The sequence below is a fragment of the Momordica charantia genome (genome assembly GCF_013281855.1).
Source record: "Momordica charantia cultivar OHB3-1 chromosome 10 unlocalized genomic scaffold, Mcharantia_2.0 BLBB01000010.1, whole genome shotgun sequence".
Lineage (NCBI taxonomy): Eukaryota > Viridiplantae > Streptophyta > Magnoliopsida > Cucurbitales > Cucurbitaceae > Momordica > Momordica charantia.
This window is the reverse complement of record NW_028275158.1, coordinates 1,822,858-1,850,725: the sequence shown is the minus strand read 5'-3', so window position 1 is coordinate 1,850,725 and position 27,868 is coordinate 1,822,858. Positions and strand designations below refer to the sequence as shown.

General features: G+C 34.5%; 1 protein-coding gene across 1 annotated transcript; it reads left to right on the top strand.

Annotated features, from left to right (window-relative positions):
• Positions 1-180: 180 nt before the first annotated feature.
• Positions 181-26,817, top strand: LOC111011660 (ARM repeat superfamily protein). The gene is made up of 39 exons (XM_022285511.2): positions 181-566; positions 873-1,086; positions 1,204-1,299; positions 1,383-1,500; positions 1,620-1,793; positions 2,848-3,018; positions 3,819-3,874; positions 4,014-4,103; positions 4,180-4,328; positions 5,247-5,329; positions 5,424-5,552; positions 5,693-5,767; positions 9,256-9,424; positions 10,808-10,938; positions 11,067-11,156; positions 11,886-12,066; positions 12,248-12,345; positions 12,450-12,602; positions 12,694-12,850; positions 13,083-13,216; positions 14,164-14,245; positions 14,329-14,491; positions 16,081-16,156; positions 16,401-16,574; positions 16,668-16,733; positions 16,852-16,956; positions 18,017-18,106; positions 18,888-19,099; positions 19,252-19,462; positions 19,560-19,742; positions 20,850-20,945; positions 21,030-21,097; positions 21,176-21,518; positions 23,082-23,297; positions 24,173-24,841; positions 24,931-25,340; positions 25,473-25,731; positions 25,892-26,062; positions 26,289-26,817. Exons 1-39 carry the CDS (start codon positions 407-409, stop codon positions 26,517-26,519), a joined length of 6,453 nt encoding a protein of 2,150 aa, XP_022141203.1. The 5' UTR covers positions 181-406; the 3' UTR covers positions 26,520-26,817.
• The last annotated feature ends 1,051 nt before the right edge of the window (positions 26,818-27,868 follow it).

Genomic DNA, 27,868 nt, shown 5'->3' with positions numbered 1-27,868 from the left:
AAATAATAATAATTATGTTTTAATCGAATAATTTATTTTTAAATTTCTATCTTTAGATCACCGATCAAACCCATATTCCAATTACTGTTTTAGTATGAACTTATGTTAATATATTTTTTTTGTTGATGTAATTTTATTCTGATTATTTATTACAAACTTTCTAGGTCACAAATGTAAATTTGCTGGTTGGCGGGTGATTCCCATAAACCCTAGTGCAAATTACACCAACTGGTTTCCTGCCTTGCCTTGCCTTGCCTTGTCTGGGTTTAAGCTTCAAAACCGCCAAAACGCCACCGCCGCTGCACCGGTTGCGCTCCGGCACAGAAGGCGCTCTCTACAATCGCCGATTTACTTCAGTCCCAGAGTTTGGAGCTATCCCGGGAGATTTCTCATACTCAATTCTCCAATGGCTTCATTCCTCGACTCGCAGTTGCAAGCTATCAAATCCTTTGTACAGGCGGACTCGGAGCCGCTCAATAGGCCGTTCACTCGACCTTCGATTCTTTATGACCCCAAAGAAGCAGCTGACATCAGTATCGACACTATATTCAGCATTGCCTTGCATGGTCAGTCTTGAACCGGCTTCCCCAATAAGTTTCTCCCATTTTGTACTCGGAAGAATGCCAATTTATCTGCTCAAATTAGTTGAAACTGTGATGCGAATTGCGCAAAAGGCGACTGTAACTATTCTCTTATGATTTAGCTAACCTGTCTCCAGGGGACGAGCTCCTCGCGTGATTTGCTTTCACGACTACTAAGTTTTTATTTTGCAGTGGAGGGTGTCAATATCATTGATTCATTTTTTTTTTGTTGATTGGGCAGCGTTGGATGTCAATATTCTTAGTTTAACTGTTCTTTTGATTGGTCTTCAGGTCTGGAGGTTCTTATTAGCTTGGATGAGCGTTTCAGAAATTATAAGAATAATTTGTTTAGCTACAAAAGTAGAGAGCAGGATAGGGAGTTGATGGGTGAAGAGGAAAACAAACGTATTAACGCTACAATTAGTTCGTACCTGAGGCTGATTTCAGGACACTTTCAACAACCTTCGTCTCTTAGGACTTTAGAGTACTTGATTCGCAGATACAAGTAAGTACTTCAAATAATCTCCCAAGTGACAGGCGTAGACCATTTTGAAGGTGTTGTTCACTTACTTTTTCCTCTTAATCGATATCTTCTTACTCTTTATGTGGGAATCATTTTCAGGATTCACGTGCATAATGTTGAGGACTTGGTTCTTTGCGTCTTACCATTCCATGACACTCATGCTTTTGTTCGAATAGTGCAGCTGCTTGTTTTGGGGTTTGACATCTCTTCTAGCTTGTTTCAGCTCAGCTACTGTGGACTTCATGAAGTTTTTTATCTTTTCCCTATTTGTGTTTTAGGAATAGTAAATGGAAATTTCTAGAAGGTGTGAAGCTGTCTGGCGCTCCACCACCAAGGAAGGTTATAGTGGAACAATGTGTCCGTGATCGTGGTGTTTTGGAAGTTTTATGCAATTGTGTGAGTTATTAGCTTCATATCCATCTAGTGATTCTAAGAGTCTATTTTAAATGGAAAGCTTTTCCAATTGCTTATTGTCACGATGTCCGTCATAAATGACCATGCCATTCTTATTCTAGGCTGCTCCATCAAAGAACTTCCATCCAGCGAGGCCAGTTGTCAATTTCTGCACTGCAGTTGTTATAGAAGTTTTGGGCTCTCTTTCAAGCATCGAGCCCAATGTATTAAACATAGTTCTTTTGTTTGTTAAAACTGGACTCCAGCCTGGCACCAAGGGGATCTCCGATCAGAAGGTAAATTAGGAAGGCATTCTGTTTTTTTCCAAGTTCTTTTCCCTTCCTATTTCACTCGTAAAATGTAGAAAATGGAGGACAAGCCTCTAAGAACCACCTTAAGGTATTGAAAAATACTCCCCAAAACTCTGATTGCTCACAAAAACTGTCCCTCAACTAATTAATTACAAAAGATTTTTAATTACAAGGTCTTGAGGTAGGTGCGAGTGCCTTGTATAGGAGAGCAAAGCTCCAACTCTGAGTTATAAAAGAAAAGATTTTAAATTACAAAGTTCTTTGGTAAGAATAACACAGTAGAAGCCAAAAGTTCTGCTATGAGCTATGTCTCCTCCCAATGCTTGCTTTACTCTCAAGGAGAACTTATTTTGGTCTTGTCACTGGGTTTGCAAATATCTTCACAGAAAGTACTCAGCAATTTGAAGGTGGAGTGAGCGACAAATTGTATCAGCCTTGGTTATGAAGAACACAAAAAGAAATTCGAGTATTCTCAAAGTACATGCTTTGTGGTTTGCTTTGTTACTTTAACTAGATGTAGTTTCCGAAAATTTCCCACGTCTAATTTTTATCATGCAATTATTCAATTGAAGAAATATTGGTATGGCATAAATAGTTTCACAAGTAGGCTTACCAATGGAGAGCAGAGCAGAGCAGAGAGTTTTATACATGGTAAAATCTGAAGTGTGAGTACAAGACATCATGATGATTCGGATCTCAGGCTTTTTGCTTTGGTGTTTTTGGTTCTTATTTTAATAAATTTTTGTGACTAACCTGCAAGATTGCTAAATGTTTTAATCTATAATTGTATCATAGACACTATATTTTTTTCCCTTAAAATTCGAACTCATTCAGAAGCTTAATTATTTGTTTTTCAATCTGGTCAGATTACGTTAAAACCCATAAGTTATCATTTCAAGTTTTTATTGGCATGTTGTATTATTTTTATCAGCGTTCCTGGTTGATTGTTTGCTCTTCCGTCACGTTCTTCCATGTTTCATCTTTTAATTTGGTTATATTTGTATAACTATATATTTTGCCCCTGTTCCTTCAAATGCAGGCTGGTGCTTTGATGATTGTTGGTCTGCTAGCGAACAAAGTCACATTGATACCTAAGCTTGTTAAGAGTTTGATTCGATCAGTCTCTGAGATTGCTAAAGAGGGTGCGAGGGAGTCGAGTGATATGCAATCAGTTCGACTCTCACTTATGGCTTTAATCACCCTTGTTCAGGTAATAATTTGGTGAAAAGCTAAATGAAATGATTTTGTGATTTACTTTGTTAACTCTACGCTATATTTTTTACGGAAGAGACAACTCTAAGGTATTTTTTTAATCAAAAAGGGTAAGGCCCACCTATTAAAGTTGGAAAATTAAATTTATGTGAGAATATGTAGCACCACTTCTCTTCTCAGTGTTTCTTTTTTTTCCATTTGTATATTGTCGGCACATCAAACAGCATGCATGCATCATCATTAGAGAAAAGGTCATGTGCATTGAATTTCAACGTTCAAATGATTTTTTAATAATTTGTTGGGTTAATGAATTTATGTGTCTCCTATAAAAAAATGTTGGGTTATTCTCTCTAAATCTTTTTTGTGACTTTACTACTTTTAGTTTTTCAACAATTGAAGCCTTTTTTTTGTGACCTCCCTAGTGCTAGGTCCCGTGACCTACTTTGGTTGTAATTTTTTCATTTTATCTTAATGACAACTCTTGTTATTAGTCCAAAAATTTTTCTATTGATCATTTATGGTGTAGACCAGTTTAGCAGTTTCATGTAGTACCATTGCTTTTCTTAGTGATCATTGCCATTTGTGTAGAATCAATACAACGGGGAGCATTGATGCCAAACTATCCTATTATTTTAGAAAAAATGACAACTGATGCAGGGCTGAGCAAGACGACTAAACCAATAAAAAACTATCCGAACTGATTGAATCGAGTAAAATTGACCAATCATGTCTAAGTTGTAGCGTGTGTATGTTTGATTTTGGTTTGTTCTGAATTTACTCTTTACATATAATTTTCAGTTACAATCAGTTGACATATTTCCAAGAAAGGTATTGGATGTTTTGATGGAGATTAGGTAATGTGTACTGCTTACTGAATTTCCATTCCTGTTTCTTCTAGTTTTGGTTTGTATTTGATATTTGAATGTGACTTGTCTTCATCTATTTCTTCTTATATTTTACATTGTCTTCTTTCTCTTGTATTTTAATGCGAAGGGATTTAGCTAGTATTCTTTTGGAACTATCCAGAGAGTTCAACATCGATCAATTCCTCTCCATCCTTATGGATTCTTTAGTCGAATATAGGTGGGACTGAGATTTTTCATTTGTAATAATCTGGTTGTTATCGATGATTCAACATCTGATTATTTGTCTTCTGTAGTTTCTCTAACGACTTGTGCCAACGTGGTTTGATCTCAATAATTGAGACTGTTCCGATGAAGCATTTAATGCATAATATGGTCACCAAGGTTATAGCGAGCTGCTCTAAATTGTCAGAGAAGACTGACAATCCAAGCTCTTCTAATCCAGGTACATGTAGAAACTGGTTATTCAGTGCTCATTCAACTCGTTTCCTGCTGGAATAGTCAAAAAAATATTTGGGTATATGACGTGTCATGTTTGAAGAAGTTATTCTACTGTCCTTTTTTGGAAAGAGAGGAAGTTCTATTGAGCTTCCTCATTTTTGGTTAGGATGGAGTAAGAGAGGAGGGGGTGTAGGGGGGTCTTGGTGGACTTTGTCCTCTGTCCATACCTTTGACTTTGCTGTTGAGTCTTTTTCTTCTTATTTTTTCTTTCTTCCCATTTTAATTTTATATTTTTATTCTATTTTTTAAATCCTCAATAGTTGGAGTTCTCTCTTGTAATTTGTTGGTGGCTTCTTTTTTGCTTAGGCCAGTTGTTTTGTTTGGGTGTTTGTTTCCCTAATGTGCGTGTTTTCATTCTTCATAATGAAATTTGGTTTTCCATTTAAAAGACACCAACTGAAAGAATTAACCCAATTGGTATTGGTGTCTGGTCTCTAATTTTTTTTTTCATTTTTTGTAATACTTCTATGATTCAATTGAAGTTTATCAGAAAAAAAAGAAAAAAAAAGAAAAAAAAAAGAAACATATTGCTTTGAATCATTGTTATAAAGATATTTGTATGAGGCATCTGTATCCTTTTTTTTTGGGTGATAATCAATCAGGCTTTCAAGCACCTTGTATCCTGCTTTTTCTAGTTAGGAATTTTTCTTTGGCCAATCCAGTTTGTTGTCTTAATAAATGTGTATAAATTTTTTGTTAGCTATTAGAGAAAAAATTATGAAGTGGTTAGTTAAGTTTCAGTACCAGAATCTTGCTGCTTGTCCCTTTGCAAACCCATCTGCATGGCTGCAATATTTCATCTTATATATTTTTTTTAAATTTCTTCAACTTGCACTGCTACTAAGATTTGGATATCTATTAGGTACTTGGGCCAAGAAGATCTTAGTTGTTGTCAATAAAGTTTATCCTTCAGAACTCCATTCTGCTGTTCGGAAGTTCTTGGAGGTATTTTTAGGAGCACTTATTTTCCATTTTGTATTGAAATTTATATATCTTTTTTCTTCTTTAAGATATCTTATTGTATTGATCTGTTTAACAGGACGCTAAATTGCAACATAATATAGGGGGCTCCGTATATGAGATCGTTTGCAATACTTTAGATGGGAGTTTGGACATGTCATTGCCTATTTCAGATTCGAAACTTTTGTTTGCTTTGCATCATCCTAAGGTATAAAAATATTACACTCTGTCCCTGTCTTGAAATTTGCTTTCTTTATTCTTTACGTGCATGTGCATCATCATCTTTTGCAGTTTAAAAGTATCACATGTAACATATTTGAGCGTTTTGGCAAATTCAATGTGTCATAGGCTGAGGTTCGTTGTGCTACTCTTTCAAATTTGAGCATGGCTGGAAATTTGAAAGCTAAAACGGATCATTTAGAGGTAATATATTTTGTAATATTTGAGCTATAATTTATCCTGATTAGCATGAGTGAATAATGTGTTGCCTATTGAGAATGACAATTTGGTATACTTAGTGATGCTTACCATTAGCTGTTTTCCAATTGCTGTTGTTTGCATGATCTTTCTTTTTATTTATTTTTAATATTTTTAATCGTCTACATTTTTGTTGCTGTCATAGTTATGGTTCATGCATGATGCATGTTCAAGATCTGGTCCTCTTTTCATGTTTTTGCATTTGTCCTTCGTGTAGATTTCGAAAGGGTGCAATGATGATACTAACAAATTGGGATTTAGTAGCTTTGGACTTGGTTATAACTAAGAGCATTTAGAAAAATCTTGATAACTTGGGAATAAAAGCAATTCTTTTCAATATATCAATGGAGGGAGTGTCTCTCTTGAAAAAAAAAGAAAGCAACTTGAAGTGAATTGTTTGTTTTATGTTATTATTGTTAAAAAGTTTGATTTCTGTTATTATTATTTTTTTTAACAAGATACTGACTTTTCATTGAAAGCATGAAAAAAAATAAAAATTGTTCAAAATACAAACTACAAAGAAGTGATAAAAGAAACAATAAAAGCGAAAGAAAAAACGAAAGAGACCAAAAGCCACTTTGAAGCATTCAATAGCCGACCTTCTTTTTTCTTCAAAAACCATTTGGTTCCTTTCAAATCATAATTCCAATGAGCGCCTTAATAAGGCCATTAATCCAAAGGAGGTTTGATTTGGAAGACAACTTTAAACCGAACAGCAGCTGATAGACATTCTTGGAGACATCTGAATTTGAAACCTTGAAATGTTGAGAAGATTAAACATATAATTCCAGCTGGCAGCAACATAAGGGCAAAAGAAAAAAATATGCCTCCGATTTTCACAATGAGCCGTGGATAAGTGATATGACACACATAGAGGGCTGCAAGACCAAGTTTGGCAACTTTCTTTGGAGCACTTCTACTATATTAACCTTCCCATTGAGCAAAGTCCACGTCCAAAAACTAACCTTTTTTGGACTTCCTCAATTCCGAAGGAATACTCTATAATCCTTAGGAAAATTGGAGGTAAAATCATCGTTTTTGCACAACGAACTTACTGCAAATAACCTTGATGAATCCAAGGTCCACCACCTGACGTCCTCTTCCTCATTAGGAACAAATGGAGAGACACAATTCAGGAGGGCTACCAAAGCATCAACTTCTTCATCTTTTTAAGATCTCCTCGTTTCCAGCCTCCAAGAAGACGAAGATCTATCCCAAGCTTCATATACAGTAATTGAAGAAGATGAAGAAAAATTGAAAATAGAAGGGGATCTTACTTTTAACGAGGTTGACCCTATCTGCAAGTGGTGCAAGAAAAGAACCCTTGTGCCATACCTACTTTAAAATTAGCGAACAGCGAACTTCTCCACCAACAACCAATGTTTATTGATGTTGAAACTTTTAAAACTAAAAGGGTTAATTTGAAATCAAGCACAGGTTTCGAATCCTCATGTGGTAATGTAATCTAAAACAACCACTGTTTATTGATGTTGAACCAAGGGCTGCACATACAACTAGATTTCTTCACTGCCACATGCCAGCCACAATTAACAGTACCATAGATACTTGCCACTACAGCACGCCACAGGGCTAAGCCCTCATTGCTAAATTCCATCCTCATTTTGCTAAAAGTGCTCTGTTTTTCTTCAATAGGCTGCCAACTCCCAAACCACTTGCATCACGAGAAAGAGAAGAAGTATCCCAATGGATTAATTGTTTCAAAGAGCCATTTGAAGGGTCGCCCCATAAGAAAGGCCGCATTCTTTTTTCCATTTGCTTACTAATCATCATAGGCAATTGGAAAAGTAGTATAAAGGGATACTAGTAAGAACTGAGTTACACAAAGTCAGTCTCCAGCCCCTTGAAATCTAATATCTCTTCCACCTATCTAGTTTCTTAGAGATGTTTTCTTGTATTGGGGACCAAAAATCAGCATTCTTAGGATTCCCACCAAGGGCAAACCTAAGTATTAAATCATCAAATTTTCAGCTTTGCAATTAAGGCTTTTCGCGCTCAACTCTTTGATCTTCTCTTGACACCACTCTAAGAAGACTTCTCCTAGTTAACCTTCATTCTAGAAAGTCACTCAAAAGCCTTAATAGGCTCAAACAGGACTTCTAGCATCTCATCTTTATCTTTTTTTTTTTTGGATAAGAAACTTTATATATAGATAGCATCTCATCTTTATCTTTGTAAAATAGCAAAGTATCATCCACAAACTGTAAGTGAGATACATGCACCAAGTCTCTTCGTAAAAAAAAGACATCACTTATTCGTAAGAAAAAAAAGGGAGAAAGGGGATCACCTTGTTGCAACCCGCATGATTCGTTGATTCTACCTCTTGGTTTTCCATTACCGAAGATTGAAAATTTTGTCTCTTATCATGAATCCATGCAATCCAATCACTACCAAATCATTTTTGAAGAAGTACCTCCGAGAGAACAATCCAATCCACTTCATCAGATGTTTTCCTATATCAAGCTTGAGGATCCACCCACTCTTCTTTTGAATCTGTATTCTTCCACTATCTCATTAGCCATAAGAATAGGATTGAGAATCTCAGTTGAGATGGTTGAAGAGATGAGGATAACTTTATTTAACCTTTATGCTAAATAGTTTGATAGGTGGAAGAGATATCAGATAAATAGTATAATGGGATACTAGTAGGAATAATCTAATAGATCCTAGATAATCCTTTTTTTTTCTTTTTCTTTTTTTGATACGAAACGACACTTTCATTGAGAGAAATGAAAAAAGATACAAGAAAATACAAGAAATATTCTCCCAAGTGCTTGACGGGCCAGTTCTCTTCTTTCCAATGGCCATGTAAGGGTGTCATCCATACAAAATATACTCTCCCATCTAACCGACCTATATGTTGCCTGATAATTACAAAATGGTGTAATTCTCACACACGTATGCACTCCCACACGTATGCACTCCCACATAACTAACTAATCATTGCTTCATTTTGTGCCCTTTTTTCTAGCATAGGTAAAGTACGCCGGAGCCTCAGCCTATCATATTCACAAGTCAATTTCAGTGCCCAGTTTGTTGAGATTTTTATATAGAGAAGCAGCTATTAGAAATTTAGAATAAAATACAATAAAAAGTTGTTTAGCCTATTTTATCATCAGGGGAAAGAAAAAGAAATAAAAAAGGGTGCTTGAAGGACTTAACTGAGGTCAAACTAATTTTGAAAGAACTGTGATATGAATAATCCCAAACTATCCCATATGCTTTCTGTTAATGCTTATAACCTTTTTTCATTTTGTACTTCAAAATGAATGTTTGCTATTAGTGGAAAGTTTCTGCTATTGAAAAGTAACTGGTAGCTGATCTGGGAATGCTTTTGATATCTTTCCTTGACGACCTTATACTTGTGTTAAAATCTTCTATTTTTTTGTTTTTTTCTTCTGTTTTCTTGTGACCAGAGTTTAGTGACTGTTCAAGATGCCATATTGAAACTACTTCGGGATGATGACCTCACTGTTGTTCAGAAAGCTATCACTCTTGATGGATTATCTGACATATTGAGTTCTTCTGATCTTCTCAAAGCCTTTAAGGATGTGCTTTTTAGATGTATTGGCATTTTGACATCTGGTATGATTGTTACTTGGCCAGAAAAGTTATACTCTACTTTGTCTCTCTGCTTTCTAATCATGACAAGCTACACTGAAGATTTCACATTTTTATTTTCTTCCGTCTATTATTTATTTTGATCTTAGATTTTCTTTTGCATCTTCTACAAGGATAATTAAGGGAGATTATTTTTTATTTTTTTTATTATTTTTTTTGATAGGAAACAAATTTCATTGATAGCATGAAATATACAAAAAGCCTATCCAAATGAAGTTACAAAAAACTTCTCCAGTTGGAAATAAAGGAATTTAAACTGTAACAATTAAAAGGATTTACACATTTAGACCAAGATAAAGCCAAAAAGGTAATGGAGTCGATCAATTGTTGTGGCAAATGATTGATTTCTTAAAAAATTATGGAGTCCATTCCTTTTCAGACCATCCAAATGAAAGCCTTATTGAAAGTTCATCCAAAGGATAGCCTTCTCTTTCTTGAAACTTGAAAGGAATCAAAGGATGTGTCAAAAATTTGTACCAAGTCACTCTATAATTTCGTTCGGTAGGCAAAGATTCCATCCAAACGCCAAGAGGAAGTGATTCCAAATAGACGTTGATAGAGAGCAATTTATAAAGATATGTCTACTTGATTCCGAGGCTGATTTGCATTGACATCACCAATTTGGGGAAAGGAACCATCTTGGGCATCTTCTCTGAAGCTTGTCATAAGTGCTAAGGCAACAGTGACTAAGCTCCCGAGAAATAAAATAGAAAAATAAAAAAACAAAGTGCTCTGGTATTACAGCCTTTTAGATTCTATGCAATGTTTCTCTTGGTTCTGATGATGCATAACTACAGACAACTTTTGACTTTAAGCTCTAGCTTATCAGTTCTGTATGGGTTTCTATTTGTGACTTCTCTATGCACGCTGTTTGTACCCTGAAAAAAGTGTCATTTCTTGTACTCCCCTAGTTATGCACGCCTTGATAAGCTGATAATGCATTTGCATGGGAAATTTATTTTCCTTAGTTAACATAAGTAGTAATAGCATAGAAGGGAATAGAACTGAAGAGCCATCTGCCCTTTTTTAAAAATTCAATTAAAAATCCGTGTACATTTTTTGCATTAAAGCAATACTAAACTTTTTAAATGGGAAGATGAAGCTATATTTCTTAATAAACACGTAATTAACTTGAAATGAAATTACGAAGGTTTTAGGAAGTTGTAAAATTTTCAAATCAGATACTTAGAAGTCTTTTTTATGATTTTTAAAATAGAAATGTTTACATCTCAATGCAATCTAATTGATGGATGCATGAATAAGTTATAGTAATCATAATATTCTTTCATAAATCTTATCTCGTTATTTTAAAGACATAGCTGTTGAAGAAGCTTTTTGGCCTTGCAGGTTCTTCAGGTAATGGCGATCTTGCTGCTGATATAGCTTTTGAATGCTTAAAGAGCTTGAAAGAATATTTCTACGGTCATGCTGGTGATCTGCAGATACTTACATTTCCCTTACTTTTAATTTTACCCAAGGTTTGTAGTTGTTTCTGCCATGAACTTGCTTCCTTGAACTTCTGCATATGACGGGCTAGTTTAGGTGACTGGTCAAATAAACTACTTGATGTCTTATGCTCTTTTTGTGTCTATTGTGTTAACCACAGACTCGGAGGTTGAATTTAAAAGCTCTGGAATTGGCTAAGGAAATAAAATGGCCTTTTTTCCAGAATCTTGCTGTTGTCAACACAGAGATGGTTAGTAGTGCAGTTAGTTTTTATTTACAGATTCGGCCAAGAATATTCTGGCCCGTAATTCTGAGTTAGATGCTGAAATCTTTTTCCTGCGTGCTAGGAACCACATTTTGGGGACTTCTTGTGTTCCAGATGTAACTTGGTGTTGCATATATTTAGTTTAGGTTTCCTGAATTTTTTTTTGATAATAAACAATGATTCATGAGATTTTTGGGCTTAAATAAAATAAGAGATCAATTTTCTTTTGTATGTGAGCTTATACACACTTCTCTATGGGCCTTGGTTACAAAAGAGTTTTGTAATTATTAAATAATTATTGGTTTTCTTGTGAATTGAAGTCCCTTTGTGTAGGGTTGACATTGTTTTGTTTAGCTGGTTTTTTTGTGGATGCCTACACTCTTTCATTTGTCTTATTGAAAACTCAATTTCTTATATTTCATGTTATCAATTAAATTTTTTTCCTATCCAAAGAAAATAATTAAAAAAATAGAGATTAATTTCCTTAATTTTTCCTGAAAAATATTTGCATAGAGAGTTACTGTTGTGATAGTTTAACTTATATTTTTGTATTTTTAGGTTCAATGATTTTTCTCTTTTAATCATTTTTCCATTATTTTGTTGATACCAACATTTTCCATCCTTGCCCTTATCATCAGTTTGTTGTACCAAAATTAAGTAAATCACATTTTTGGTTTACTTATATAAATTTGTTTAAACTTTTTTTAATCATAGGAGTTGCAACGTGGTAACATGAACTCAGTAAATATGGAGGTTGTTAATAGTTTGGCAAAGTCGTTCTTGTTACATCCGGGGGAGTATGCACCTTGGCTGATTGAGTGTTGCAAAGCTTACGATTCTTCCAGAGTACTGTTCCTCCTTGTTGTGCTGCAGTCATCAGTCATGCAAAAAGACAGTAAGATTTATTTCTTTAAGTACTAAATTTCCATTCCTTTTCTTTAAGCGCAGCTGCAGGTTTACTGATGTGTGCCTTTCTAGTGTTTCTGTTTTCATTTTTTCAGTTCATATTGTTTATAATTTTGGATGAATATGATGTTTGTTTATTTTGATTTTGATTGAATTTTTTTCCATTGTAGATAGCACCCACTTTTTGGGATTCTTTGAAGTTATTTTCCCTGTTTTGAAGATCGAATGGGATGTATATGAGTCTACTTATGGTGTTTCTATTGACAAGGTACTGTAGTTTTCCAATGAATTGATGTAGAACTGACGTTTCCACTTTGGAATGCAAAAAGTTGCTCGATTTGTTTATTTTATGTTCTGCTATGTTGTTCGCAGTTTAAAACTGAAATGTTGGATTGGGACTGCAAAAGATTCCTGGATCAGTTAGTTAAAGAGGATCACAATGATTTGAACGCAGTTGCTCTAATTTGTATATTTTGGAGATTGTTAGATGCATATTTATCTTCAGTGAATCCAGATATGATGCTGGTTAGTGTGATCAGTAGTGGTTTGGTAGCTTACATCAATTTGATTTAGATGAGCATTAGAGCTGATATCAAGACTAAATTTCTTGCTGCAGGATAAGAAGGAAAAATGGATTTCCATGTTCAGCGATTTGTTTGTGTTCTTCGCGACCTCTCGATTTAAGCATGTCTTCAAGGAACATCTCCATTACCTTGTCAAAAACTTCAAGATATCTCCTGTTCATTTACTTTCTAGGTTTATCACTAACGAAGGTGCTCTTATTTATTTTATTTAAACTTTTATGGCTTTATTTGATGATTGTCTTTGAAATTTACATCCCATATGCTTCACCGAATAAATTGGAATTTCTATATCTCCGCATGTTGATATATTACTGTTTTCTTTTGGCTTCAAAGAGTTTTGATGATCGCATTACTTGAATTTGTTTGATCTTTACACATTTCTTACTGCATTTAATGGTGATCTGATTGCTTAAACTTCCAGGTGTTCCTGCTTCAGTGCAAGTTGAGAGTCTCCACTGTTTTTCTTATCTTTGTTCTCATTCAGAAGAAGATTTGCATGTTCAACTCTTTGCGGAATTCCCTTCACTACTCATCCCACTGGCCAGTGATGACAAGGTAACTAATTCATTGTTTTCTGTTAGTCCTATGTTTTTGTTTTTAACAAAAAACAAAAGTTTTTATTAACAAGGTGGCAGTATTAAAGGCAAGCAAAGTTTTCATTTTCTTTTGATCAATATTTTAGTTACGTTTCTTATCCAAAAAAAAAAAACTGAGGCAATATTAAAAGCAAACAAAGTATGCACGTCTGAGCCAAGGAAACGTCACAGAAAAGGCTTCTATCAGCATTAATTGGAATCATCTCAACTTACAAAAAAATGTATGGCCATTTTGAATAGAAATATAGCATATCCTTCATTTCCTCCACCTCTATAGCCTTTCCCGTCAAAGATGCATCTTTGGTTTCATTCAAATGAAAATTTTCAAATAACGCTTGGCCTACAAGGACTTCTGTCATATTTTTTGTATTTCTCTACAATAAATCTGATTTGGTTTATTAATTGCTTTTTAAATGAAGAACATTGGTACTTATAGGCTACTGCCCCCACAACATGATCCACGGTTAAACTAGTAAACTTCTTTCAAATTATACATTAAACAAATAGTTCCCTCCCAGTCAATAAATTACAATATAAGACTACTTTATTCTGCACATTGGGATATTTTGATAACTTCCATGCGTTTAGACCTGATAGAACGAGTGAAAGAGAGATGAATGAAAATATGGCTTCGATCCTGTAAAGATTTCATGCGCCAATGAAGTTGGGCATAGAGATACAATAATAATATATTTTTTTTGGCCATCCTAGCAGCCATATTAGCGTCAATGCTCTATGAAATCTTAGATGCTATTAGCATTTCATATATTGCAATTTATTCTCATTTTCTCATCTCACTTCAAAATTTTGATAACTATCTGTTGTAGTATAGTTCTTAATGACTGTTGTGTCATATTCCTTACATGTTTTGGTTTCATTGATGCCATCTGTGATCTTCTTTTCCAGGATACCAGGATTGTGGCCATGACCTGCATTCAAGGGTTATTTTCATTACTGGGTCATGGCAACTTTTCTTGCAAGAAAAATGGTTATTTTTTATATTAGATTAATTTACAAGCTTGTATTTGAATTTTATCTTTAATTTACTTAATTTGGTTAATTGAATGGCAGGAAACAACGCTGTATGGAATCACTTTCTAGATAAACTTTTGGGTCTGATGGTTGAGCAAAAAAGACTCATATTATCTGACATAAATTTTCTCCCGTCCCTTCTAGCATCTTTGCTTGGTTCATCCTCCAACAGCCTTTTGGTTCCTCAGAGCATTGAACAGAGGTGTGAATCTAATACCTCACCTTTACTTAGTTTCAGTTGAACTCAAGCTTTTTCTTTCAATAATATTAACTTTTTTCCAGTGACATAACTATACTTGTGATATAAGTGATGTACAATTAACTATTTGAATTCTCTGTCCCATGGGATATTGAGGTGCTTATGCATTTTCCCCCGAAGCTAGTTTGCCATCAGCTGTAGCAGCATTGTCTGTTTAAACTTTCCCATTATAAAGTTTTTATTCTTTTGAGCTTGGGATTTTTTGAGCAACACAATGCGTGATCATTGTGTGTCTCTTTATTTTGTAGTGACATTTGTTTAATATATATATATACCTACCACATTTGGTGCCGGGAAACACATATGAATTATTAATTCCTAAGGTAGGTGGTCATCATGGGATTGGAACCCATTCCCTCTTAATTACCCTAGCCCTTTTGGACCAATGAGCCACCCATGATAGTTCATTTGTTTAATATATGGAAAATGGTAACATATTGTCAACAGAACACACTTATGCTTAATTTTAATGAGAGACTTCTGGGGATCGTCACTCATTTTAAAGAGAGATTTGTGGGGATCAACACTCATTTTTAGGAGAGAGACTCGAGGTGGGGATTTTAGAGTGGATATTTGTACTAGACACAAAGATTTCCTATGTTTATTAATAAAGGTTTGGAGAAGGGTTTCCTTCAATTTGCATTGTATTGGTGAGTAGAAATCTTCCTTTCCCTTTCTTCTCTGTAGTGGTTGATTGGAGCCTCTTTGGAAAGGGGATAGTTTGGTGCAATTCCATCTTGGCCATAGGCTTGATTTGGGATGCAAAAGGCTTGTTACGTGTCAAGGTTATCTAGGTTGCACAAGTGAGGGGAGCTTTTGCTGGTTTTCAAGGTGTTTCCACACATCTCCAAGAGGATCATGGCACAGGACAAGATTGTTTTCTTTTTTAAAATTATATCGGGAGGGTTTTGATTTAAATTGTCTTTTAGTATGTTTTGTTAGTCCGGAGCTACTTGTATGCTCCTAAAGAGAGTTTTATAACTTTCGTCATAACTTCTCAAATATCACTGAAAAGTGGTTTCTTATTTGAAAAAAAGACAAGGTTTTACATTATTGCCAGCTGGATGATAATTTCCTTAGAGGTGAAGTCTTGTTAAAAAATGAATTATATTAAAGGGAAGGATAAAACATTCTCTTGAAACCCTAATCAATGGAGTGAAAAAAATGCTTCTATTTCTTATCAAAGCCCCAAAACGCTCTAGTTGGTTCAGATAGATGATGAAGTAGAATAGTTACAAATGGATTTTGAAAGTGCAATCCGAGAGGAAACAACATAGTAAATGGATTAAGGCATGGTAATGATTTTGGTTCTTAGACGAGAATCTATGACCAAACTTTTCTCTAGTGATTCTTTCCATATAAAACTCTAGACCATTAGAGGGCCTTTTCATAGCTCTTTGGCTGTTTGTTTGGAGTACGTCACATTCTTTGGCTGATTGTTCTTTTTAAGTTTAGTGACATTTTCATTCTTGAACTGTACTCATCTGTATTTGTTGATCATCACTTGCAAACTTATTGAATTACTTTTTCAGGTTTGATAAAGCTACAAAAGAAATGATTCTTGCTTTCATTTTGGGCTATGCTTTACAGCTTTCTGATTATGGGAAGGTTTGGCCTACTTGATCTTTTTGATCATTCCTCAGTTTTTTAGGCTCATAGGTTTTTTTGGGTGATCGCTAAAAGAATAACTTATGTTACAGGATGTTTGCTTTTCTACCTTTTGTTTTCCTCCAATTATTTTAATGTCTTGAATTTTAACTGAAGATTCGTTTAACAAGACTTGAATGCCTCTATTTTCCAACTTTTTTGTTTTGTTTTTTTTTCCTTTTTTGACTGGGCCATAATTGTTCAGCTGAGGATTCTTTCTCTGTTCAAATCGATGGGAAATGCTATTCTGCATGTTAAGGAAGTCGAGGCTCTATTAACTCTTCTTTTGGAAAGACGCAATAGATATCATCTTGCACTTGACAGATCCATCCATAACTTGTCGGCAATTGAAGTTTCCATCTTATGCCTTCTGCTTGAAGTGAGTTGATTCATGCTCTACATTCTTATCTTGGCAATGTCTACTTCTTTCATATTATACTTACATTAATGAGAAATTCCATGGCCATTTTAGTGTTGTGCTACACCATCTTCTTTCAATTGGCAAGTTTCTGAAGATTATTTGTTGAAGGCATTGCAAGTAAGAAACATTTTACAACTTGAGTTTGAGTTCTTTATCTTTGTTATTCTTCTTCTTCTTTTTCCTGGGGTTCAAGATTCAAATATTAAAATTTTTGGTTGATTGTATTACTTCCCAGTTAAATGGTAGCACTCCTAGTGCAGATGCAGTTGTACGTCCTTCTTTATCTATCTTGCAAAAGCTGAATGATCAAATATATGGCATGATGAGGAATGAAATTCAGGTTATCTTCATCTTGCAACTTGAGTTGATATTTAATTGTTTTAAAATTTTTTTAGTGAGTATCTTGGTAGTTCCCCAATTGACATGTTTTTATATGTTATGGATCTATTTTATATTCACAAATGATTTGCATATGAGAATCTATCCTTTAAATAGAAAGCTTGCCAGTTTTTTTGGAACGATTGGAGGTTATATTATTTTTTACGTATGGTAAGGCTACAGGTAGCACCGAACATGTACCTTTGGTGAAAATAATGGACACAAATTTTAGGAACTGAACATTTCATCTGAAGACATCTTATGATTAGAATAAAAATATCATTTCATGGTAGATGCCTAGATGGTACGATCATCAGACGCATACTCTATTTTTAAACCAAGGTATGAGCAATTGTTATAACATGGAATGCTTATGGTTTTAATACAAAACATTTTACCTCATTAAATTAATAGCCTCTTAGAGTACGGCCTTGTGAATACTTTGGAATAGAAAAATATTGTTTTAGCCTTCTTATAGCTTTTGTACATAGTTGGTCTTGAATCTTGATTATTGCCTGGGGTATTGTCCCAGCCTCCTGAATGATTTTATCATTTATAAGGGAAGTTTTTGTTTGTTGCAAGAGAACGTGTTTGCATGCCTGCATTTGTTTTTTGTTTGGTGGTTTGATGAGTTGGAAGCCTAATGTTTACTTTATATATTAAAAAAAAAAGCTTACTACTGTTTGTTTGTATAATCATGATATGTCAAGATCCCTTCCGTTTTACATTATTATTTATGGGCAACAGGAGCATCAAATTTTTTTTTTATATTTGTAGCATTTAGGTGCATTTGTGGAACAAAGTAATTAAGGACTAAAAGAGTCACAACTGATGAAAGTAATGCAGGATTCAGCCGATTGAAACTGTAGTATTTGTGTATTACTATTGCAGATTTGTGATTATAGTTGCTTTTTTGGCTTGTTAATGTCTGTGGAAGAAATTTTCACTTATTTGGTTGCAGCAATAAATCTAATCTTCTTCAGCTGCTAACTAAAATTTTCTTTATTTTCTTTTCAATGCAGGAATTTCTGTTTTCAAAACTAGTTTTGTTATTTCGGGACGCTGACAATAATGTACAAAGTGCCACTCGAGAAGCCCTGATGCGCATACATGTTAGTTACTGTATCTTTTAATTTGTTCAGTCTTTTGGTGATGACATTAACCTATCCTGAAATTTATCGTTGTGCTTACCTTAAATTTTCATTTCCCTCCTAGACTGTCAGCTCGTTCGTATACATGCATATCATATGATATTCTCATTGCTTTCTACTACTTGAGGGTTGAGACTGTAACGTTCATGTAAAGGGTTCATGTTTAGATTTTAAGACTTCAATATGTACAGAGAAAAAAATCTAATTTTTAAAAGTAATATACCTTCTATTTTATTATTTGTTTGAATAAAAAATTTGTGTTAATTAGTGTTTACAGTTATCTGTTTCTTCCTGCATTTTAGTATCATTCTCATTGCTTACTCTCTAGTCTCTTCACACATAACAAAAAAGGGGGAAGAACTAATTTTTCATCGTAAGAGTTCAAAGATTTCCCTTTATTTTGCAATTTGTTTTAATAAGTTTTGTATGGGTATAGTGTTGATTCTTCCTGGATTTGACATCATTCTTATTCCTTACTCCCTTTTCGTCTGTGGTACTGGTTCTCTTTTTGTTGTTTCCCTTGTACTGTTAAGGAGTCAAGGTAAGAACAGACATATTTAGAAACATATACTTCACACATTCGCATTCTACAAGCTGTGCATCTATGCAAACAGCATGAGGAGCTTATACATTTGTTTATCCTTTTATCTCACTTACAGTATTTTTTAAAATATAGTATAAATGCAACTTCTTGGTACTACAATGTAGGAAATCTTATAGTGTATCAATTTCAATATTGTAGATTACTTCCTCCACCGTTGGGCGGATGCTTGGTTACATGATGAAATGTGAAAGTTTTGTTGGCAATTCGGTGGATAGGAAGAAGAAAAAGAAATCCATCGAGTATCATATATCCAGCTCGCCCTATGATATGATATCTAAAAAGGAGAATTCATTCTCTTTGTTAAGTTCTGTTCTTGATATTTTACTACTGAAGAAAGACATGGCTAACAGGTGCTTTAATTTTTTTGTTTAAGATCATATATTTGCTTTATTGAACTGAAAGTACCTCTGCTTACTGCCATCTTGAAGTAAAAAGGATTGGCTACCTCTGCTTATTGCAATAATTTCCCCTCATAATATTAACACTCATGATTGTGTTGTAGGGAATCCCTTATAGGACAATTATTTATGCTTCTTGGGAAAGTATTTTCAGAGGATTGGGTAAATGCTGCTCTCGCACTTCATGAGCAGTCGAACCATGCAGTATCTGGTGTTTCTCAGGGCACGTCTGATGCAATTGGCTACATAAGGCAGACAATCTTAATAATTCTTCAAGATATCTGTTCATCGGTCGTGACTACTACCCCGCAAGAGGTGCATTTAAATATTGGCAGTCAGTAGTTGTCGTACCCGCAATTCCGTTGACTCACTTTGTGTGTCTTTCCAAGTGTTAATGTTTGGTTTTTTGCAGGTTCAGTGGAGAAATGATATTGATATCAAATTGTTGGTTGATCGTACTCATTTATCCAAGGATGGAGTCACCCGTAACCATGTGTATTCATTAATTTCTTGTGTGGCAAAATTTATCCCTGAAAAACTTGTGGATCATATGCTTGATATTCTTACCCTCATTGGTGAATCTGCTGTCAGACAGGTGATTAAACCCATGTTCCTGAAACTATGTTATATTTACTTATTATTTTTAAGGTAACCATCTAGTGCCATTATGGTCAGTGGTTGGGTTCTATTGTGGTAATGCTTGATGGATATTTTGGTGTGTGTTTGGGGGGGGAGTCATATGCAGAACTTTAATTGTTGTCCAAAACAATTATGCTTTTACTCTATAATCTGAAAGTAGCTGAATGCTACTTTCATGGTCAGTTGTGTATTAATGAGTAAGCCTTTGGTTTGACGGTATGGGATGGTTGAAGATATTCTTGAAGGTCTTGGTTCAAGTCTCCAGGTTCAAAATCACCTTTATTTTTTGGGGGATAAGAAACAATATTATTGATAGTATGAAATTACAAAAAAAAAAGAAAAAAGAAAAGAAAAGTAAAGAAAAAGAATGAAATCCCCATGTCCATCCAAAGGAAGTTTAAAACAAACTCCTCCAATTGAATAAAAGAGAGCTTTTTTGAAGGGAGGCATTCTTACACCAAGTTATAGCCAAAAATGATATAGATTCATAAAAGGTCTCATTAATCCTCTGTGTCTTTAAATATTTTGTGATTTCTCTCAATACGAAATGAAGGCTTTATTGGAAACATAATTTAAAACTTGTCTCTAGGAGTTGGCCTTTGGAGATTGGTGGGGTGAACTACGAGTATCTCATGCAAGCATCCTTGCTATAAAAAAAATACTTTGAGTTTTGAATTTTGTCTCCAGATAATTTATAATGCTTTTTAGGATTTTTTTTTCAATATCTTAAAAGTGATTGTGACAAATTAAAACTCTTCTTAATTTTTTATATTATTAGATGACATAGAAAATGGTATGAAGAATTTCAGAAGTACTTATAGCACTTAATCTACTTCTAAAGAAAACACGTAATTACTCTTTTTTTTTTCTTTCCAAAAGTTCCAGGAGGAGAAAGTTTTTCTCTTTTTAAAATACTATTCTTTTTTTTTTTTTTTTTTTGAAAAAAAGTTAAGGTCTAACTGTCTAAGACATTGAAACAATAATAGAAGAGAAGAACCTAAAAATTAGCTTTCTAGGTAAACTCTCCTAGTCAGGTGTTATAGATTTTCTTATCTATCTGTAGGTTGATAGCCATTCAGAACGTGTACTTGAGGATCTTATTGCTGCTGCTGTTCCATGTTGGCTGTCAAAAGCTGAGAACATGGATAAATTGCTTGAGGTAATTCTTGATTTTTGTGATGAATGTGTATCTTCTGGAGGAATGCTTCTTTTATCTGCGTGCTGATGGCCATTTGAATTCCAGACTTTTATCAGCATATTGCCTGAGATTGCTGAAGATAGAATGTTAAAAATATTCCAATACTTATTAAGGTACTCTTGTATCATCAACTTTTTTCATTAATTTGCTCTTCAATTTTACACTCCTCTATCTGACCAGCCTATTTGCAGGACCGTGGGGGAATGGAATGGCTTGGCTTCGTTGCTTTTGCTTCTTTTTCAGTCACTGGTTACGAAATTACCTTCCTTGGAGGATTTTCATGGTCCAGATGGTTTTTTGTCTTTTGTACATAGAGAAAGGGAGTATGGGTTTGCATTGCATATTTGTGAGCAGTATTCATGCACGACTTGGCTTCGTGCTCTTGCTGCAATGTTTAAGGACGTGGGTCTGGATAACTTTTGTGTGGAATCACTAAAGAAATTGCTTCTGGCCTCAAAATTTTCTGTAGACAAATTGCAAGGCCCAGAATTTGCTTTCAGATTAGCATCACAAGAAAGCTTGGATGACATACAGGTAAACAATCTTTGAGTTAGCAGTCTTTCTCCTCATACTCTCACGCCTACTAGTACTCCTGTAGCAGCCGTGGCTTCTGCATATAACATTAGATTCATTTAGCTTCTCTTTTTTTTTTACAAAAAGGAAGAAAAAGGTTTCCAAAGAAAAGGAAACGAAAAAAATGAAGAAAAGTAACAAAACATAGAGAACCAAAATACAAGGAAATAGATGAGAACTGAAATCAAGAAATATCAAACAGCTAAACGAATGGATGCTGAAAAAACTTTCAACATGCATTTCGGCTTTACTTTTCTCTGCCATCTCAATGATGCAATTCACAAGAAAATTTATCCTTTACTTAATTCTATCTTCTCTCCAGTTTTGATCTCTCCTTTACTGAATTCAAACTTATACAAAGTGTATATAGCCACGACTGTTAGTTGGCAGTTACAACTCTTTTAACTCACAATCCAACTAACTTATAACAGTACGAAGTGTATATAGGGGGTATTTGACTTAGGCAAGATTAGTTGGCAGTTTTGAGTAAGCGAGTTTAACCTTGGCTACAAGGTTCTTAATCCCATGGGCAGTGTAAACCTGAACTTGTGGAACCCACCATTTTATGTTACATAAACCCATAAATCATAAACTTCTAAACCAAATATAGGATACGGGAATCTTGATTTCTACAACCCATTTTATTGTTTAATCCAAACAAAGATTACACCAAACTTTGGTTTTTTATCCTCGGGCTCCATTAATTAAGACTCGTTAAAATTGTGGGACTAATATCCTGTCATGGTATATTACAATATGAAGCTGTCAGGTTACGTAGTAGGCCAGATGGTAATTCCTTTTAACCCCGTAATACTTGGTTTTGATATAATTTTATATTGTATTGGAGGTATGATAGAGTTGTTTTTAAATCTCCTTCTAATGTGAGAACGGAAAGAAGATTGTGGTTGACCAATTGCTGTAAAAACTTTCCTTTGTGAAAGTTGCTCTCTCTTTATTTGAAGGAAAGTGGCAATTTTTCCAATTCGGCATTGTATAAATTTTAGGTTGATTTGCCAATCTGAGGACAACTCAACTAGTTAAGACATAAATCTCCGACCAAAAGGTCGTTTGTTTGATCTCCACTCCACATGTTATTGTACTCTAAAAAAGAAAAGTTTAGGCTGAATTGTAAGTCTTCAATTTTGCATTGTCTCCTGCCTTTATGAATCTAATCGGTCCAAACTAGTAGCCCATTTCAAGTTAACCATTTTCATCCACAGACTAACGTTGACTAATGTTCTGTAAAGCATGGATGTAAACTGATGTTCTTTACTTTCAGTGAATTATTCCGCACATTCCACATTAACCTTCCATCAAAATTTACAGACAGAACTAGAATCAAATCAAGTTATTAGTTCAAGGAATTAATGTGAAGAACGTCTTTGGGGGAAAAACATCATGAAGTTAGTTTATGTTTTTTTGAAGTTTTAGTTTTGAAGGCTACTTTATGGGGTTCGAATATTCACTTTTTAGAAGGCATGATTTGTCTGTGTTTCTAAGACACGTGTAAATTTTCTTTTGCAGAGTATTCTTGGAGATCTACTGGAGCAGGTTGTTTATCTAGCCCAGCTTGTTGATACAAGGAGCCAGGAAATTGGTATACCTGTGGCTATCAGGAAGGAAATAAAGGAGTATATGCATGCTATTTTGAGAAGTATCACTAGGGTTATGAGTCCTTCAGCTTTCTTAAGAAGCATCATGAATTTGCTTGGCCATAATAATAGAAGTGTTGGGAAAAAGGTACATGTCCAATTTATTGTTCCCTTTTATTTTTAGTAAAAATATTTTTATAAATAATTCGTTCATTTATTTTAAACTTGGTAGGCATTGTTGATAATCCAGTATGTTATTTGTGTCAATTACATTGGAGCGTTTTATATGACACAAATAATACCGGAAATGGAACACAATCCAATATAATAATTTTTTTTTGTGAAAGAAACAATTTCATTGATAATATGAAATTACAAAAGAGATAACAAAGACTCAAAGAGGGTTACATAAAGCATTTCCAATTGTAAAAAAGGGAAGTGTAGGAATAATGACGAAAAAGAGGAGATTTTTACTCCAAGTAATAACTGTGAAGACTAATGAATCAAAAACCCTTTCGAAGGGGAGGTCTTTGTCGTTGAAAGTTCGATTGTTTCTTTCTCTCCGAGTTATCCAAAAGAAGGCTGTAATAAAATGCTTCCATAGAATTTCCTTTTCTTTTGTAAAAGAATGGCCATTGAGGGTGTACTCCAGTAGAAGGGTGTACAATGCAATATAATAATAATATTAATATTAAGAAGAATAATATCTTTTATAAAAAAAAAATAATAGTAACAATATCGGGTTATAAGTATATTTGTATCAAGTGCATTTCATGACTTAAGCTTTTGTTTGATCTGGTATTCAAGTTTATTTGCTTGCCTTTTAACATTTCTTTACAACGTTGCTCATAATTTGCATTTTATGTATTTATCTCATTTTAATAACTAATAGCTTGAATTTTCTTACATCTGACTGGAGAAGTTTTTTGCAACTTCATTTGATAGGGTCGGATCGTTTTGTATAATTTCATATCAACAATATCTATAAGAAAAATTTACATATTATCTCATAACCTCATGCAGGCTCTCAAGCTTCTATGCGAAACAGTCAAAGAACAAAGCACGATGAAGTCAAAGAAAAAGGCAAGGAAAGAGAGGACTTCTGGAAGTCCCTGGCTCAACATGGACGAGAATTTTCTCAAATTATTCGACAGTATATCTTTGAGAATTGTTCACTTAATTGATGATTCTACTGATGATTCTGATAGTTCTCTTAAAGTAGCCGCAGTTTCAGCTATGGAAATTCTAGCCACTGCATTTCCTTCTTACCATTCAGTTACAAGTGTTTGGCTAGCGTCAATTGCAAAATATGTTACTTCGAGCAACTTAGCTCTCTCTTCTAGCTGCCTTCGAACATGCGGCACACTGATCAATGTACTGGGGCCAAGGTCATTGAGTGAGCTGCCCAGTATAATGGGAAAGGTGATAAATGTGTCTCGTAGTTGTGTGGTTGAGAATAGAAGATGCAGTTCTGAAATATCAATTCAATCATTAGATTTAAGGGAATCTGTTATGCTTTCTGTTGCTGTCGCTTTGGAGGCCGTTGTAGAGAACCTTGGTGGATTTCTTAATCCTTATCTTGGAGATATTTTAGAACTTGTGGTGCTTCATCCTACCTTAGTACGGGGATCAGATTCAAAGCTGAAGTTGAAAGCAGACTTTATACGGAAACTTCTGACAGATAAAATTCCTGTAAGCATTGTAGCTTGTCAGGTTAATGGGTATTCCTTAAATGATTGTTTTTGTTTCCTTTATCAGAAAATAACCGAGTTTGTTTCTAGGTTCGTCTTGTCTTGCCACCTTTGTTGAAATTTTTCTCTCGTGCTGTTGAATCTGGAGATTCATGCCTTATAATCACCTTCGACTTGCTGGCAAACATTGTTGGAAAGATGGATAGGTCATCTGTTGCTGCTTACCACACACAGATATTTGACCTATGCTTACTTGCACTTGATTTACGCCACCAGCACCCTGTTTCTATCACAAACATGGATGCTGCAGAAGACAGTGTTATCAGTGCATTGAGTTTGCTGACACTTAAACTTACTGAAAGCATGTTTAAACCATTATTCATTAGAAGCGTTGAGTGGGCAGATTCAGATTTTGAAGATGGTGCAGGTGCTGCGCGCACAAGTGTTGACAGGGCCATATCTTTCTATGGCCTAGTAAATAAGCTTGCTGAGAAACATCGGTATGTGCTTACTCCTTACGAAACTTTAAATTTTATGTTGTTTTATGGTTTTGGTTCTGAGGAGGACTTCATGTTATATGCAAAATATCTTGGTAATTGATACTAATGCTGGGGCGGTTTCGATCAATTTAGGTCACTTTTTGTTCCATATTTCAAGTACTTGCTAGATGGATGCGTCCGTCACCTTACAAATGCTGAAAATGCAAAACATACCGGTCCAGTACAAAAAAGGAAGAAGGCTAAGGTGCACAAGAGTGGCGATAATAAAGAGGAAAATGGAGTGGTATCACTTAAAATCTGGCATCTAAGAGCATTGGTCTTATCGTCATTGCATAAGTGCTTTCTCTATGATACTGGGAGCTTGAAATTCCTTGATGACTCAAATTTCCAGGTTAATAGATTTTGTCCCTTTCACTTTTGACGGACATATGTGATCTTCATTATCCGACTGTTGACCTTTCTTATGTTGCTGTCTCTAGCTTGTATCCTTGGTCTCTGGTTGTTATTAGTTTATTTACCTCCCTAATGATCTTAGGATGTGTTCTTTACAGGTTCTGCTCAAACCCATAGTCGCACAGTTGGCATCTGAGCCACCAGAAATGCTTGACGAGAACACGAATGCTCCGTCTGTAAAGGAGGTTGATGATGTTCTGGTGGTCTGCATTGGTCAAATGGCCGTGGCTGCCGGGAGTGACCTGTTATGGAAACCCTTAAATCATGAGGTAATTTTTTTTTTTACTTGTGTCATACAGTAAGTTTGGAATAACTTTTCAACCAAATTGTTGCTGAGAACTTCATAAAACATGATACAAGCTTAACCGTTTTAGTCCATTCAAATTCGCCTTTATTGGATATGAATAGATTTTTGTCTTCTTGGATTCAATTGACCACGAGTGGAATCACGACTTCTTGGCTGTTTGGATAATCTCTTTTGAACTCTTATTGCAGGTATTGATGAAAACCAGGAGCGACAAGGTTCGTAGTCGAATTTTGGGTCTAAGAATCGTGAAGTACCTAGTGGATAATTTGGAGGAGGAATATTTAGTACTTCTAGCTGAGACCATCCCCTTCCTAGGCGAGTTGCTTGAAGATGTGGAGCCGTCTGTTAAATCTCTTGCACAAGATATTCTCAAGGAAATGGAGTCTATGAGTGGTGAAAGCCTTCGGCAGTACCTATAATGCTCTGTTGAGTTGTGAGTTCAATCATTTAATGCTTCAACCGAAGACTGCTGGGTTTGGAAGATGTGGCCATTCACTGTTTATTCAGGTGATGTTTTACTCAACTCTTATCTTTTGATATTTGTCTAAAACTGGTTTAGAATATGGAAAAAGCAGTTAGTTTTGAGGGCAAATTTTGTGTAATTGCCCAAAATGGAACAGTTTTGTTTTGTTTTCATAAGAATTCTGTAATATATCTGGTGTATATCCCTACATCATGTATATCAATCAGTATATGCAAGTTATTTTTATTGTATCATAGATTATTCTTGATTTCTTGGTCGTTATTTTTATTGTAACATAGGTTATTCTTGATTTCTTGGTCTCTATAACAAGATTCAAATGACTTATAAAACATGAGTCCCCCATTCCTTTGAAACACACAATATCGAGTTCCTATATCATGAAAAGAAATTAAGAGTGATAACTTATATATATTTCGTTAATTATATTGTACAATCGTAAACTTCAATCCTTAAAAGTAGTCATCTTGAGTATAGTTCAATTCATTAAGGTCAATATTATTTACATGTTGGAAAAAAAAAACTTTATAGCATGTTATAAGATAATGTTTAGAAATAGAAAATTGTTATCAAACAAATTAAAGTAATTATTACCTGCATTTGCAACTAAAAAGGAAGAGTAAGATGAGAGAAAATGTTGAAGCATAAGCCACTTCTTTAATTTGAAAATTAATGGCAAGAATCGTCATAATTATTATTTATTAAGGCTTTGCCAATGCCATGACAAAGAAAAACATCGAATATTTCAATGAGTTGTTTCTTCTAATTTGATTTGCATTTCTTGTGGTAAAGATTTATTAGTCGTTTTCTCATTGCATCTTTCAAATTTTCAAATTTGTAACTAGTTATGCATGAGGTTGTCAAAGAGGCACTAAAAATGGCTTAATTAGAAAATGATATGAGTAGTCAATCGATATTAGTCTCAATGTACATAAAAATTTCGACTCATAGATGTGAAGATAAGAGGGTTTGAATTTGTAACGACTATATTTGTTAACATAAGTTTAGTCTGTCTAACTATTAAGGCATCTTGCTTCTTTCTCGGAGATTAAAGGTTCAATCTCTTATCTCCACACTTGATATATTAAAAAACAAATCCACACCAATATTTTGTTGACATCCATTAACATGTTCACAGTACAAGTAGGGGCATGGGGTACTAAAAAAAAGTAAGGGTACGGGAGATTTTATATTTATTAATTAATTAATTTTGAGTTGTTCGGATGTGGGAGTAGGAGATCAAATCTTTAAATATGAAACTTTACCAAGTTGAGTGATTAATGATTT